Here is a 17,230-nt window from a genome sequence, read left to right as displayed (position 1 = left end):
CTTGGAGCTGGGGAGTTGGCAGGGAGGGACCCCAGGACTGTAGCCCACCCGGCTCACTTTCTTCTCTCCCCACCGCCCCTCTCTGCCGGGTCCTCTTGAGGCCCTTCTCGGGATGAACACTCAGGCTCATCCGTCTTCCGGTTATCTTGAAGGTAGTTGTGATGGTGGCGGAGGTGGTTTGGTGGTAATGATGATAGGATAGCAGTGGTGATGGTGGTGACAGTGAGAAGGTGGTGATCATGGTCGTAGGTGGTACAGCAGAAATAGTGATGACAACCATACCGGTGGGGATGGTGGCAGCTCCGACTAATAGGTACACTAAATACCATCTGGTATGCCAATAGGGCGTTTGCCTTGCACGCAGCCAACTCCAGTTCAATCCCCGGCATCCCATGTGGTCCCCTGAGGGAGGGAGTGATTCCTGAGTGTAGAGCCAGGAGTAATGCTTGAACATCACTGGGTGTGACCCAAACAACCCCCACACAAAAAATAAAACATCCACAAGCCCCCCCCCCAGGAAATGTCTCAAAGGGCTGGATTACGGGCTTTGCATGCAGGGGCCCTGGAGTCAATCCCTGAGTGTGACCTCTGAATGTGACCTCCCTCCCCCCAAAAAAAAAACTTGTACCCCGGTTCGGTCCCCGGCATCCCATATGGTCTCCCAAGCACCACCAGGAGTAATTCCTGAGTAAAAAGCCAGGAGTAACCCCTGAGCACCACTGGAAATGATCCAAAAAAGCAAAAATAAATAGCACTGCACCGTAGCATTGTCCTCCCGTTGTTCATCGATTTGCTTGAGCGGACCCAGTAACATCTCCATTGTGAGACTGGTTGTTACTGTGTTTGGCATATCGAATACGTCACGGGTGGCTTGCTGTGCTATATCGCTCCAGTCCAGGGATGAGGTACAGTTTTTTTTTATTTTATTTTTAAAACTTATTTATTTTTGCCATATCTCGCCCACACGGCAAAAATAAATTTTAAAGATAAAATTAAAAAAATAAAGCTGTACCCCATCCCTGGACTGGAGTGATACCACAACGGGTAGGGCATTTGCCTTGCATGTGGCATTGGGTTCGATTCCTCCGTCCCTCTTGGAGAGCCTGGCCAGCTACCAAGAGTATCTCCCGCACAGCAGAGCCTGGCAAGCTCCCCGTGGCATATTCGATATGTCAAACACAGTAACAAGTCTCACAGTGGAGACGTTACTGGTGCCCGCTCGAGCAAATCAATGAACAATGGGAGGACAGTGCTACAGGGCTACCCCATCCCTGATGGCAGTGAGTGTAAACAGCAGTCCAGAGTTGGGAGGATGATGATGGTGGGAGTGACAATGGGGATGGTGATGACAGCGATGGGGCTGCTGGCAGAGATAGCAATATTTTTTAATTTTTTTGTTGTTGTTGTTGAATCACCATGGGCTGGAGCGATAGCACAGCGGTAGGGCGTTTGCCTTGCACGCAGCCAACATGACCGACCCGAGTTCGATTTCTCCGCCCCTCTCGGAGAGCCCGGCAAGCTACCGAGAGTATCTCGCCTGCAAGGCAGAGCCTGGCAAGCTCCCCGTGATGTATTCGATATGCCAAACACAGTAACAACAAAGTCTCCAATGGAGACGTTACTGTGCCCGCTCGAGCAAATCGACGAACAATGGGAGGACAGTGACAGTGATTGAGTCACCATGAGATGCACAGTTCCAAAGTTGTTCATGATGGAGTTTCAGCCACACCATGTTCCAATACCAATGCCTCCACCATACACATTTCCCACCACCAATGTCCCCAGTTCTTCCCTCCCACCACCGCCCGCCCCAGCCTGCATCTGTGGCAGACACTTTTCTTCTCTCTGTCTCTGTCTCTGTCTGTCTCTCTCTTTATCTCTCTGTTTCTGTCTCTGTTTCTCCCTCTCTCTCCCCACCCCACCTTTTGGGCATACGGTTGACAATACAGATACTGAAAGGTTATCGGGTATGGGTATATCCTTTTACCTGCTTTCAACACTCAGTTCTTGTTCAGAGTGGTCGTTCCTACCCGTTATTGTCATACTGGTCCCTTCTCTCACTGCCCTTTGCCCCTCACACACTCTGGCAAGCTTTCAACCATTGACCAGTTCTCCTGGCCTTGGATATTAGTCTCATCCTACTTTTTTTATAGCCCAGATGGTGATATTGAAGGTAGCAGTGGTGGCAGAGGAGGCAGTGTGATGGTTATGATCATAGATGGTGGTACGGATGCCGACAATGGTGGCGGTGATATTGGTAGTCATGATGGTGTAGATGGCACGGCAGTAACCATGAGGACAACAATAATGGAGGTGATGATGATAATGATCGTGGTGACAGTGGTGGTATGAGAGATGGTGGTGGTCTGGCAGTGATGATGGTGGTGGAAAGGGTGGTGGTGGTGGTGATCTGTTGGTGGAGGTGTGATGGTGGTGATGGATACACTAACAATGGTGCTGGCAGTTGTGGTGATACTGGTCATCATAGTCATGAAGGACATGGTATGAAGTTATATGATGATGACCACCATGGTGGTACTGATGATTCTGGGGCAATGATGGTGGTTGTGACAGTGACAATGATGGTGGTAGTGGTGATGTTGGTACTAGTGATGGTGGCAGAAGTGGTATGGCGGTAATCATGATGGGGGAGGGGATGATGACAGCAGGATCGGTGTCATGACGGTAGCTGGGGGGACGTTGATGATGACGGCGGCGCTTATCATGCCCCTAAGGACCCTGCAACATGACGTCACATCCAACTTTCCCTCCGGGAAAGTGGCAGAACCAGGAATCCAAGCAAGGTTCGCTACTTCCCAGCACACTATTTCACAGAGAACAGAGAGCCGTGCCGGGACCTTGAAGGGAAAGCTATTTGCACCCTTGAAGATGCGTCTCCCACCTTTAGCTCACTGCCATGCGAGATTGTGCAGAGCTAAGCTGCACGCGCTCTGGAACACCCTGTGACCACAGATTTGCTGTGAAATTGTCTCAAGGAATAAAAAAGATCTTCCCTCTCCGGGGCCTCTCACCAGCCTCATCCAGCACTTTCTTTTTTTCTTTTTTTTAATTAAATTTATTTATTTATTTTGAATACCCATCCCTCCACCAGTGCCCATTTCCCACCACCACGGATCCCAGTAACCCTCCCACCCCCCATTCCATCCCCATCCCACCCTGCCTCTGTGGCAGGGCACTCCCTTTTGTTCTCTCTGTCCTATTCGGTGTTGGCTTTGTGAAAGAGTTAAGCCTGATTTTCAGGGAGAAACGTTGGAGAATTAACTTTCCATTGACCACTTTATATATGAGAAGATGTCACTTGGCCGCCTAGGCGGCCGCGTGGTTTGGAGTAAGAGTCCTGGTTCCCGCATGCCCGAGCTATGCTTGTAGAGGCTCATGGTCACTGGGGTTCCCTCTGGAGGAGGCGGGATGCGGCACCTACCCCATCTGGGACTTCCCGGTGATCTCGGCTCTCTTCGGGACCAGGAGTATTCTCGGTAGCTGTGGAGGCCCCCCCGCAGACTTTCTTCTCTGTGACTGTGTGCTGTAAAGATGGCGCACCCAGCACTTTCTTAAGCAAAAAATTTAAAAAATTATTTATAAATCGAGAGGCTTTTCCCTAACGTGAGATGAGAGGCTGGAGTGATAGCACAGCTGGTAGTGCATTTGCCTTGCACACGGCCAACCTGGGTTCGATTCTCAGCATCCCATATGGTCCCCCAAGCACCGCCAGGAGTGATTCCTAAGTGCAGAGCCAGCAGTAGGCCCTGTGCATCCCCGGGTGTGACCCAAAAAGCAATAAGTAAATAAATAAATAAATGTAACGTGAAACAAGAGCTCACATCCACCCCACTGTGAGAGAGCTCCCAGAGGGTTGAGCATGTGCTTTGCATGTGGGAGGTTGGACGGACCCCCAGCAGTGTGGGCTCCCCTGAGCACCACCTGGAGCAAGTCCTGCAGACAGAACTGGGAGTTGTCCCAAAACCCAGCCAGGTGTGACCTGGAAACAAAAGCAGAAAAAGATTGTGTAGGCTGTTTCTTTCTTCCCCTGTCTCTCATGGGGCTCCCGCAGCTGAAGGAAGGAAAGGAAACAGTGCACACCCCAGATGCTCAGTGACTAGGGCCTCACGGTTGCCCCCTCCCCGGAAACTGGGGAGAGTCTGGGGTGGTCTGGGAGCTCTGCCTTTATTAAAGCCCTGGGTTTAAAGCAGGCAGACAACTTCTATGAGGGGAGGAGGCTCGGTAGGTCCTACAGGGAGGAACCAGTTGGTTGGAGACTTTGGAAGGCCATTAAAATCCCAGTGGGTCAGGGCTGGAGTGATAGCACAACAGGTAGGGTGTTTGCCTTGCACGTGGCTGACCCAGGTTCAATTCCCATCACCCCATAGGGTCCCCCCAGCACCACCAGGAGTAATTCCTGAGTGCAGAGCCAGGAGTGAGCCCTGTGTATTGCCAGGTGTGACCCAAAAAGTCAAAAACAAAAAAGGTCTCTCTAAGCCACTCCCTGGGACCACCTTACATAGGGAGTTGGCTGGTGAGCGAGACACGCCCCCATGTCCAGAAATCATGGGCCTTGAGTCCTCCTGTTTTGTTCTTCTGCTGGAAGCACCAACACAGACACACCCCCTCCTCCCACTCCCATCCCAGGCTGGCAGCAGGCACCGCCCCGCTTTGGTAGGGGACCCTGTCCTGGACAGACAGGGCAGAGGAGAGCTGATGTCACCCGGGTCAGTTCCAGAAATGCTCTCAGGGCCATTTTCTGGGAAGCTTCTCCTGGAGACTCACTTCCTCCGGTCCCTTCTGTCCAAAGCGCTTCCTTATCTTCCCGACCCCCACAGGCCGACTTGGTTCTTTGCCTCCTGCAAAACTCTTCAGGCTTCGGGACTGTGTCTACATTCTGGACACTGTGATCCTGGGTCAGTGACCAGTCGCTGTCCCGCCCTCTGCTTCTCACTTGGTCTTCTTCTCCCCACCTCCCGCTCATCTCCCTCTCGTTCTCCTACTTTCTGGTTGAGCAGGTATAAATATTACCTCCACCAGGGAGGCCTCCATGTTGGCCCCCATCTGAATTCCATGCCTTCCTCTACGCTCACAGTCATCATCATCATCATCTCGGTCACCCTCCCTGCCACCTTTCAGGGACTCTTCTTGCTTCTCTGAGCACAGCACTGTGGCTGGCACACAGGAGATGCTCAGAAACTCTAGGTCAAGGGGCATAAGCAAAGGACCGGGAAGGACAGGGATCAGGAAGTGAGAGGGGAAGGAAGGAGAGAGGCCTGAGCCCTTCTCAGACCCAACCTGTCCCGAATACTTTCCATCCGAGATCTGCTGTGCCCAGCATCCCTGACTCTACCGCTGATCCTGGATTATTATTAATTAATTAATCCTAGCTTCTTCCTGGATTATTAACTGTCCATTGCAGCCCTGGTTTTCAGTGTTCAGGTCCTGTCCTGCATTTCAGTCTTTGAAAAGAGTGTGATCCTTTAGTGCTCGGAAGTGTGGGGACAGGTCGGAGCATCTTTCCTGCCTCGCTCTCTGTCTCACATCCCTGACCATCATCAATAGGTTTTGAGGAATTGGCCACACAGTGGATGGAACCAGCCTCTCCCCTTCCCTGAAGATGCCTGTTTGGTTAGCAAGCTGACTGCTCGGAGCTTCCTCCTGCCTCCGTGCTCAGGGCTCACTCCTGGTGGGGCTCAGGAGACTACCTGGGGTGCCAGGGATTAAACACAGATGTGCTGTATGTAAAGCAAGTGCCCTCCCCACTGTACCATTGCTCTGGGCCCCCAAGTTCTGGATCGGAGAGTAGAAGAAGCATCCCTGGTCCCTGTCGTCAGCCCAGGACCCAGCACCCGGTCTGCCTCCACCATGAAATGGTCATAGATACTCACTCCTGGTTCTGATCAAGGATTACTTCCGGCAGTGTTAGGGAGACCATATGTGGTACTGGGCGTCGAATTCAGGTCAACACCAGCAAGGCAAGCACCCACTGTGCTATCACTCCTGCACTAAACTTTATTATTATTTTTTTGTCATTAACTGGAAGAACAATTGTACTATCCCACATTTCTACTGGTTTAAATAGAACAGATAAGGGCAAGAAGATTAATATAAGCTTATCATATAATGACTTTTGAGCAATTATGCAGCATAATAAAAAGATATTTTAAAGTTTTGGGTAAGCTGTGGGCTGGAGCGATAGCACAGCGGTAGGGCATTTGCCTTAAAAGCAGCCAAGATGGCCGACCCAAGTTCGATTCCTCCGCCCCTCTCAGAGAGCCCAGCAAGCTACCGAGAGTATCTCGCCCGCACGGCAGAGCCTGGCAAGCTGCCCGTGATGTATTCGATATGCCAAACACAGTAACAACAAGTCTCATGATGGAGACGTTACTGGGCCCGCTCGAGCAAATAGATGAACAACAGGAGGACCGTGACCATGACCGTGGGTAAGCTGTGTAAAATAAAGAGAAAAAGTAAAAGAGAAAAAAAGGAAACGATCATGGATGCTGAACTGGATGAACGGGGGAGGTGATTCTACTTCTAAACATCCACCTCTGCCAGAGACTCTGCGTAGGGAAGCCCATTTTCCAGATGAAGCCAAACTTTCATCAGTCTGTGTGTCAGGCTTGCTGCCAGGGTGAGCCTGTCCGGTTCTCCTTTGCAGTCCATGCCAACCTGCTTTCTGACCCATTGCCCTCTTGGGAGCAGGCACACAGTCTGTCTCCAGAAAGTGTGTGGTACATATGGGCCGGAGACACAGTCCAGGGGTGATGCCACTAGACTTGCAGCCGTCCTACCCTGAGCACATCGTCAGCACCACCTATGGTCCCCCGAGCAGCACCAGTGGTCACTCGTGAGCACAGAGCCAGGAATAGTCTGAAAACAACTGGGTGTTGCCCCAACACCAGGGAGAAGAGAAGGAAAAACGTGTGTGATGCCTGAAAAAAAATCAAAGACTGGTGAAATGCTTGTGGCTTTGCCTCAGCCCACCCGCTCTTCTCTCTGCCCCTCTTCTAGCCTGAACCTGAGTAACAGCGACATCCTGACCATCTATGACGGAGACGAGCTCATGCCCCACATCCTGGGCCAGTATCTTGGCAACAGCGGCCCCCAGAAGCTGTACTCCTCCACCCCGGACCTGACCATCCAGTTCCACTCGGACCCCGCCGGCCTCATCTTTGGGAAGGGGCAGGGATTCATCATGAACTACATAGGTGGGTGTTTCTCAGAGCATCACTCTGTACGTGCGTAGATGCAGGTGACGGTGATTTCTTCTGCATAGTGTTGGAGGGAGGGGGTATTTAACGCTGTGTGGGAAATACCATATACTCTGTGTGTGTGCGTGCATGCAACCTTGGGGAACTCGCTGCTCCTCTCTGAGCCCCTTTGTGTCCTCTGTCCTCTGACCACCCCACAAGGTGGACAACAGGAGTTGTCCTGGGGCAGCTTTCACACTCCATAAGGCATCGTGTTTCTTTCATCGCATTTGGTTCAGTGTCAGCTGGGGTTATTACCTCCCTGATTCCCCCAAATCACAGTGAGTCTCCAAAGCCTGAGGTCCACTGTCTGGCCTGGCCTGGAGCTCAACTCACCCCACAGGCCTCCTCTGCCCCCACCCCAAGGCACAGAAACAGCCTTTCTCTCCACCCCACCCACTGTCAGACCTACCCAGACTCCTCTAATCTCCTTGATCTTCAGCATCGCCGTTTCTTTCCCTGCATCTTACTATCGCAGAAAACTAACGCACTCCTAAGTCAAGCTAAGTGCTCAGGATCATCCACTGCCCCTTCTAGAGGTTCCATCTCTTCACACCCTTCCCTCTTCTCTCTCCAGTAACTCACCTTCATCCCGGCACCTCTTACTTCCTCTTTTACACCAGTCTCTTTTACCCATAGCACATCAGAAGTGCTGATCCATGAATCCCCACCCACGAATCCACAAATCTCCATCCACAAACCCACGAATCTCCATCCACAAATCCACACATCCCCACCCACGAATCCACAAATTCCCATCCACGAATCCACAAATCCCCATCCAGGAATCTCCATCCACAAATCCACAAATCCACAAATTCCCATCCACAAATCCACAAATCCCTATCCACGAATCCACAAATTCCCATCCACGAATCCACAAATCCCCATCCACAAATCCCCATCCACAAATCCATGAATCCCCATTCACAAATCCACAAATTCCCCCATAAACGAATGCACAAATCCCCAGTTAATTCCTCCAACCTTGACCTCACCAGTAAGTTCCAGATGGCTCCCTGCTCACCCCTCCCCTATGCACCTCATTGGTGGCTCTATTGGCTTCCTCCAGGCCACCAATACCCTCTGCGCCCATCCCTTCCATAGCTGCATCCTCTATTCTAGGGTCTCACGGCTGCTTGCCCCTCTTGAGGACAGCTCCCGGCCTTGATTTCCATGGTCGGTCTCAATCCCGAAAGCTTCCCTCCACCATTCTTAGCTCGGGGCTGCTTCTCACACAGAGTCAGGAGCTCTGGCCACTGTGACGTCCCCTTGATCCCATCCCCAGCGGGGCAGTTCACTGCACCCCGAGTATTCCAGAGCACAATGCAGCCTCCATCAGGGAGGGAGGAGTATGCTTGTAGCTCCCAGGCCTGAGTTTGGTGGAACAGGAAAGGGGGTGGGCACAGCTGATAACCCTCCCCATTACCCCTCCCCCCATCAGCCCACCCTGTGCGGCTAAATCCCTCTGCCCTTCTCTCCTCCCCAGTTTGGAACTTTGCACTTCTCCTTCCCACTCTCCTCCTGTCTTCCTCCTGCCTCTAACGTACAAGTCTCTCCCCTGGCCATCCGCTGCCTCGCAGAGCCTGTAGCTCGTGATAATAAATCCCTTATTTGTTTGTTTTTATTTCCAGCTGGTGGGCATTTCTCACCTCTGCCAGAGAGGCGAACACAAGTGTTGATTTCTTTTATGTTTCTCAGGGGCCTTTTTACCCTGGATCGTGCTGCTAAATGTTTTCAGCGTGTTCTCCTGGCTGCTTCCACAGGTTCCCTGGTCTAGCCTTGGCGGGGCAGGGGGGCACGTGGCTCCCGGTGGCTGCTCCGTGAGATGTCCCCAACCCTCAGTGCCTTTGTTCCTTTTGTCTTTGTCGGGTTGGTTGATTTGGTTGGTTGGTTTGGGGGCCACGCCGCTTACAGTGGTGCTCAGGAGGTCTTCCTAGCTTTGTGCTCAAGAGTGACCCCTTGCGGTGCTTGGGGATCAGACTGTGCAGGGGATAAAGCTGGGGTCGGCCCCATGCTTAGTAAGCGCCCTACCACCTGTGCTATGTCTCCAGACACGCTCAACTGCCGTTGGAGGGACGCTTACTGGTGCTTTGGCCTCAGTCCTTAGAGATGCCCTCCATCCCTGCCTCAGGATGAGCTCACAGGTTAGCTCCTTACTGTCATCTGGTGCCCGAAACAGACTTTCCCGTCCTGTCTTCAGCTCCTCGGCAGGAATCCCACTCTCAAGCGCGAAGCTGAACCAGCAAGTCCAGGAGGTTGGCAAGTCGTAAAGAGAAGGTTCTCTTGATCTCCCAACCTGACACTCTGTCCGACCCAGGAAGCTATTTCAAGGGGGCAGGACCTCTGAGGTGGATCACTGAGTGCCATCCTTACACAAGTCACTGGGTGCCATCCTTACACAAGTTTCCCCCATGTTCCAGACTATGGTGCCCCAAAAATCTCTTTGCACTCCTTGATGTCTGAGATCCTGCCCTAGAATAAAGGAAGAAATAAAATTCTCCCTTGGCCTCGAGCCAGCGAGTGGAATGGGTGGATGACAATATCAGGGCCCTGAGCTGATGTCGAAAGCAGCTCAACTCATAGAGGTGGTCCCTGAGGGACATCTGTCCTGACCATGTGGTTGACTCAAGAGCGTCATGGGACAGGAGCAATAGTACAGTGTGAGAGGGTGTTTGCCTTGAGCACAGCTGACCCAGATTTGATCCCTGACATCCCGTATATATGGTCTCTTGAGCACCACCAGGAGTAATTCCTGAGAGCAGAGCCAGAACTAACCCCTGAGCATCACTGGTGTGATAAGAAGATAAGAAGCCCCCCAAAAAAGAGGGTTCGGTTCCTTTTGTTCATCTGTCTATTTGCCCCTCTCTCTCTCTCTCTCTCTCTCTCTCTCTCTCTCTGTGCAGGGATTGAACCCAGGGTCAGCCATGTGCAAGGCAAGCACCTCACCCCCTCACCTGCTGTCTTATCACTCTAGCTTCTGTTCTTCCTTCCCTTTGATTGATGCATGGCTGGTCTTGCTGAAAGGCAAACAAGTCTCTGTATTTAACTGTGATGCCAGCCAACGGCCGGTGGCTTCCTCTGTCGAAAGGCCCCATGGAGGGCCGGAGCCATAGTGCAGTGGGAAGAACTTGCACACGCTGACCCAGGTTCGATCCCCGGCTTCCCATATGGTCCCCCAAGCACAGTCAGGAGTGATTCCTGAGTGCAGAGCCAGGAGTAATCCCTGTGCATCGCTGGGTGTGACCCAAAAAGGGGAAACAAAGGCCCCATGCAAAGACTTCAGAGGAGGATGTGACCCAAGTCAGTGAGGAAGAATGGCCCCACTGATGCCCAGTGCCTGCCACGGTAACTGGCGTCCAAGGGGGCTTTGCTCTCCAGGGTGTAGATTTGTTTCACTTGTTTGGTTTTGGTTCTTTTTGAATTGTTTTGTTGTTGTTGCTGTTGTTGTTTTGGCCACACATGGCCATGCTCAGGGCTCACTCCCGGTTCTGCACTCTGGGGTCACTCTCCTAGCAGGGCCAACTTGGGGTGACGGGGATCAAACCCAGACAGGGCCTAGATTCAACCAGAGCCTGAAGCAGCTGGCATCAACAAGGCCTGGGGAGCTGGGGGTGGGGTGAACCAATGATAGGTCCAGGAGGTCATCTGGCAAATTCTTGAGCTCCAGCATGGACTGTGACCTAAACGCAACTCTAGGAGGTACCCCAGGCTCTGGGACCCTCCCTTGGAAGGTCAGGGTCACTAGTGAGTGCAGCCTACTTGGGTGTGACCCCCCCACAATCCACTCAACACATAAAGAAGCAAAGCCTCCCACCCACCGCCCACCCCCCATTTCCCTCGCTGTTTCTGATGCTTCACCAGGGTTGACTGCTAATTGCATGGGAATTTTTTTTTTATTAGTGAGACACCATGAGGTACAGTTGTAGACTTACAAATTTTGTGCTTGGGTTTCAGTTATACAATGATCAAATACCCATCCCTCCACCAGTGCCCATTTCCCACCACCACGGATCCCAGTATCCCTGACACCTCCCATCCCCCCATCCCACCCTGCCTCTGTGGCAGGGCATAGTCCCGCTAACATGCTAGGGGAAAAGGGAGCTCAGATAGAGAAGGGAGCACCAAGTAAAGGGTGTTGGGAGGATCCTCCCAGGATGGGAGAAGCATGCTGAAAGTAGACTATAGACCGAACATGATTGTCACCCATTGCCTCTTTTGCAAACCACAACACCCAATAAGAGAGAGAACATGGGAGTTTAAAAAAAAAAAAAAGCAGAGATGTGGAAACAGTGTGCTTCAAAGGAGCTTTGGCCATGGGCGTGTTTGTTTCTCCCTCTAATCCCAGCATAAGAGATAAACTCCAGAGGACCAGTCAACTCCAATTAAATGACAGGGTTGCACTGTGGGGACGGCCGGGAACTTCCAGCTGGATGTAAAGGAAGAGATTGCTGTGACCAGGAATCTCTGTGCTGAGCAGGCCTGGGTGGAAGGCGGCCGGCAGACGGTGCTTTGGGGTGCTGCTAATTTCGGCCCATCCGACTAAAACCTGCTTCCTGATTCCCGGATAGCTCACGCCTGGAGGCCGAGTCCTCCCAAATCCTAGTCCATGTCTCTTTCCTCTCTGCAGCTGATCCGAGGACAGCGGGCTCCTGCCTCCCGTCTCTGCTTTAGGACCGAGGATAAGGAGACCCAGAGGTGTTTGCGGACAGGGCTGGAGTCACAGCCCCTCTCGAAGAAAGGACTGGAGAGATAGTTCAGTGGGTAGGGCGTTTACAGACCCAGTTCCATCCCCAGCACCCCATATGGTCCCCTGAGCCCCGCCAGGAGTGATTCCTGAGCACAGAGCCAGGAGTCAGCCCTGAGCACCGCTGGGTGTGACCCAAAGGCAAAAAAAAAAAAAAAAAAAAAAAAAACAGAAGAAAGAGCTGGGGAAAAGCCCCCTGGCTAGGTCAGTCTCTTACCCTCAGCAAACTCGAGGGAGGGCCGTGCAGACAGATCCTTCCAGAACCTCCTCCTAGGGCATGAATGGATCTAGGGACAAAAGAACAGGGATGGTGAAGTGACATCAGTTCACAAAACAATAGCGCTGAGATTTGAGCCCTATTGCACCTTAGGGTGGCAGCAATTGAATGATCACAAACACGTGGACAGCAGAGCCTGAGGGTGCCCCAGAGGGAAAATCATGTGGACTCCATCCCCGGATGTCAAATGAGCCAAACCCTCTCGGCAGACCACACACCCGCGTGTCCTCCCGCTCCCGCATCTGGTCCACGAGCTGAACATTGGTCACTTTGTCCCAAACCGAGGGGCTCGGTGGATTTTTCCAAGGCCTAAAAATCGCGGCTCTCAGTCCCCTCCAGGTGATTTCGAGAGGCCGTTTCCCCCTCCCTTCTTCTCACAGGCCCCCCTTGAGATCTCTCCCCAAATCAAATCATGATGAAATCCCAGGAACAGCCATGACTTCTTTCTCAGAACCACTTCCCCGAAGACAGTGGAGGTGCTCGGCTTTCCCAGAAGCTCCAAAGAGCTACAAATTAATTACACAGCATAATTAGGTTCCTGCTCAAACTCTGGGCACTGGACACTAAGAGGCAGGAATGGTCCAAGCAGGCTATAGTAATTGCTACCTGTGTCATGGGGGCCTGTGGGTGGAAATTGGAGTTATTCTGATTTCTGCTTAGGACCGAGGATAAGGACACTGCAGACTGCACTTCTGCCTTCATCAGCTCCTGGAGTGTTTCCTGGGCTTCGGTGCAAGCTCACCCATGATCCACCATGTGACTTGAAGAATGCACCGATGTCTATTTTTATCCTAATACTTAAATATCTTCATATAAAAATACAGATTCCGGGGCTGGAGTGATAGCACAGCGGGTAGGGCGTTTGCCTTGCATGCAGCCAACCAGGGTTCGATTCCCAGCATCCCATAGGGTCCCCTGAGCACCGCCGGGAGTAATTCCTGAGTGCAGAGCCAGGAGGAACCCCTGTGCTTCGCTGGGTGTGACCCAAAAAGCAAAAAATAAAAATACAGATTCCTCAAACCCACAGGTTTAGTAGACAGTCTTAAGATGAAGCTGCCGGAGCGATGGTACAATGGGCAGGATGTCTGCTTTGCACGAGGCCGACCTGAGTTCGATCCCTGGCATTGCATCCCTTATAGTCCTCCAAGCACCACCAGGCGTGATTCCTGAGTGCAGAGCCAGGAGTAGCCCCTGAGCATCGCCGTGTGTGCCCCCAAAAACAACAACAACAACAACAAAAATATGAAGCTGAGTGTATTTGTTAGCTATGGTGACCTAACAAACGTAACCACCACCCCCTGCCCCGCCTCAAAAAAGCAAATAAATTAAATAGCAGATGACTCAAAGGGCCAGAGCACAAGCTTTCATGGGGGAGCCTTGGTTTTGATCCCCAGTTCCACATGGACCCCCCTCCCACCAAGCACTCTCGGGAATAAACCCCCAGCACCACTGGGCATCCCCCCCCACCACCACCACCCACAAAAAATTAGCAATTAAAAAGTGTAGAGAGACCAGGGTGATAGTCCAGCAGAGAGGGCGTTTGTGTTTGACACGGCCAAGCCGGGTTCGATCACCAGCATCCCATATGGTCCCCCGAGCACCGCCAGGAGTAATTCCTGAGTGCAGAGCCCAGAGGAACCCTGAGCATCGCTGGTATGACCCAAAAATCCTTGGGGGTGGGGGTTGAAGGGGGGGTGGAGCAGAATCTGGGAGAGGAAGCCAGGAGAGGAAACAGAGTATCCCAGCGACCTTGGAAACCTGATCTTGGGTATCACACACCTTCCCTTCCTCTTTTTTTTTTTAAGCAACTTAGTGATTACTTTATTTAAGCCAAAATTGAACCCTATTTAAGCCAAAATTTATTTTGTATTACTGATTGTTCTATAATAAAAACTGCCATCAATAAAAGTTTTCCATTCTTTTATGGGGCTGGAGCGATAGCACAGCCGGTAGGGCGTTCGCCTTACACGTGGCCAACATGGCCGACCCGAGTTCGATTCCTCCGCCCCTCTCGGAGAGCCCGGCAAGCTACCGAGAGTATTCGATATGCCAGACACAGTAACAATAAAGTCTCCAATGGAGACGTTACTGGGCCCGCTCAAGCAAATCGACGATCAACGGGAGGGCCTTTACCTTTACCTTTACCTTTTATATGTATGTATATATTTATTATATATTATTATATATACATATCCATGCATGTATATACGTAATTCCATGCAATTAGATAGATAATCTGGTAAAAATAACATCTGTTCAGATTTACACATTTCTGTCATCCTTTTTTTCTTTAATTTTAATTAGTGAGATATCATGAGGTACAGTTGTAGACTTACAAATTTTTGTGCTTGGGTTTCAGTTATACAATGATCAAGTACCCATCCCTCCACCAGTGCCCATTCTCCACCACCACGGGTCCCAGTATCCCTCCTACCCCCATCCCCCCATCCCCCCTGCCTCTGTGGCAGGGCATTCCCTTTTGTTTCTCTCTCTTATTGGGTGTTGTGGTCTGCAAAAGAGGCAATGGGTGACAACCATGTTTGGTCTATAGTCTACTTTCAGCACGCTTCTCCCACCCACCTTCCCTTCTTTTGTTGTTATTTTCTGTTTCCTTTTTGTTTGGAGGTCACACCAGGTGGCAGGTGGCGCTCAGGTCTCACCGCTGGCTCTGCACTCAGGAATCACTCCTGGTGCTGCTCGGGGACCCAGAGGGGATGCTAGGTATGGGTTGGCTGCGTGCCAGGCAAGCACCCTGCCCGCCCCCGGACACCTCTGCAGTTGCCTGCTGGCTGTATGCGAGCCAACGCTCTGAGCCTGCCTGGACAGTGAGCAGACCTGAGACCCGGCGAAGAAGTGTCTGTCCCCGGGTCTGTGGGTTAGTGAGAGGCAGAGCTAGGGTTCGAGCTGACTCAAAGTCCTCCAGCGCCCGACAACGAGAACGTCTGGGAGACCAAGTGGCCCATTCGAAGAAATGATTGTGCAACGTCACTTGGGAAGAATTGTTGAGGTTTAAGGGGCCGAAGGGAACAGGGCTACGACTTCTGTTTTTTGTTTGTTTTCTCTGGTTCCGTCCTTGTTGCTTTTCTCCCTCATTCAGTCGGGGCTGCCACAGTCATGCAGGAAGGGAGGAGACGCTTCTTCCCATCGTCTCCAGAGACCTTTCCGCTCTGCAGGCTCTGACACCCCCAACCCGAGTGCTGTCTCCCCCTGCCCCCGCTAAGGATGCTGCTTTTGTCTTAAAGAGGTGTCAAGGAACGACTCCTGCTCGGATCTGCCCGAGATCCAGAACGGGTGGAAGACCACGTCCCACACAGAGCTGGTGCGGGGAGCCCGCATCACCTACCAGTGCGATCCTGGCTATGACATCGTGGGGAGCGACACCCTCACCTGCCAGTGGGACCTCAGCTGGAGCAGCGACCCCCCGTTCTGCGAGAAGAGTGAGTCTGCTTTCTCCCGCCACACCATGGGGGGGTGGGGGGCCTTGTTGGCAGGGAGCCGGTTACTTCCAGTGGAACGGACCTACCTCCTGCTCAGCCCGCTCCTGGGTGGCGGCTGGGGCTCAGGGCCCATCAGGGGCACAGAGGGCTCCAGAGTAACCGAGGCTGGTGTGAGACAGCAGGGAGTGGTGTGGACGGTGGAGAAGGGGAGCTTCTGCACCTGTTCAAATGCAGGTCCTTTAAATAGCCAGAAGGGGACTGGAGCCCTAGCACAGTGGGTAGGGTGTTTCCTTGCACGAGACTGACCGGGGTTCGATTCCCAGCATCCCATATCTAACCTCTGTGCATCGCTGATTGTGACCCAAAAAATAAAATAAAGTAAAATAAAATACCCACAAGATGAAATGCACTGCAGAATTGTCACTACAGCAGAATCACCTGTTTTTCTTTCCAGTCCAAAAATTGGTTTATATGCATTTTTTCAATGTTTCCTGTGGCGCCAGAATGATAGTACAGTGAATAAGGTCTTGTATGCAGTAGACCCAGGCTCAACCACCAGCATCCCAAATGGTCCCTCGAACCTACCAGGAGTGATCCCTGAGTGCAGAGCCAGGAGTAAGCCTTGAGCACAAAGGATGCAACCAAGAAAAATATACATATATATATAAAATTTTTAAAAACTTTCCATAATGAGTCTACCCTACTTTTTCTGCTAGACACATAATAATATGTTATATACTGGGCTGAAGCAATAGCACAGCGGGTAGGGCGTTTGCCTTGCACACAGCCAACATGGCCAACCCGAGTTCGATTCCTCTGCCCCTCTCGGAGAGCCTGGCAAGCTACTGAGAGTCTCTCACCCGTACGGCAAAGCCTGGCAAGCTACCCATGACATATTCGATATGCCAAACACAGTAACAAATCTCACAATGTTACTGGGCCCGCTTGAGCAAAAATCGATGAACAACGGGAGGACAGTGACAGTGACATTGACCCACTATATAATATATATATATATATATATATTAGAAAAGTAGGGGGTGAAACCATTATGGGAGTCTTCTCTACAGGCATAAAATATGTGACAATTTTTTTTCTTTCTTTTCTTCTTGTTTATCTTTAAATCTCCGGCAATTACGCAGTGAAATACAATAGTCCAGCAAAATAATCAAAATGGGCTCTTGGGGGGACCACCCTCAGCTCTGCTCAGGGATTACCCCTGGGTCTGTGCTCAGGGATCACTCCTGGCAGAGCTCAGGGAACCACATGGGAAGCCAAGGATTGAACCTGGGTTAGTCTTGTGCAAGATAGATGTCTCACCCTCATGCTGTGTCTCTGGCTTGCTGTCACTGTCACTGTCACTGTCCTCCCGTTGTTCATCAATTTTCTTGAGAGGGCCCACTAACATCTCCATTGTGAGTAAATGACAATATTTTAAAATCACACAGGTAACAAAGGCTCGCCTCTACTACCCATACAGCCAGACAGTTATGACAGGGATCAGAGAGAGAGA

At 51.6% G+C, this 17,230-nt stretch overlaps 1 protein-coding gene across 1 annotated transcript in view; it reads left to right on the top strand.

The window, feature by feature from the left end:
- SEZ6L (seizure related 6 homolog like) overlaps positions 1-17,230 on the top strand; it is a gene marked incomplete at its 5' end in the record, with an annotated part of 65,384 nt that overhangs the window by 32,670 nt on the left and 15,484 nt on the right. The window contains 2 exon segments of the mRNA XM_056116590.1: positions 7,018-7,214; positions 15,523-15,717. Of these exon segments, the coding sequence (XP_055972565.1) occupies positions 7,018-7,214; positions 15,523-15,717 (392 nt within the window).

The sequence above is a fragment of the Sorex fumeus genome, unplaced genomic scaffold (genome assembly GCF_029834395.1).
Source record: "Sorex fumeus unplaced genomic scaffold, SorFum_2.1 ptg000032l, whole genome shotgun sequence".
Lineage (NCBI taxonomy): Eukaryota > Metazoa > Chordata > Mammalia > Eulipotyphla > Soricidae > Sorex > Sorex fumeus.
Note: the sequence above shows the minus strand (reverse complement) of the source record. Positions and strands in the feature narration are given on the sequence as shown.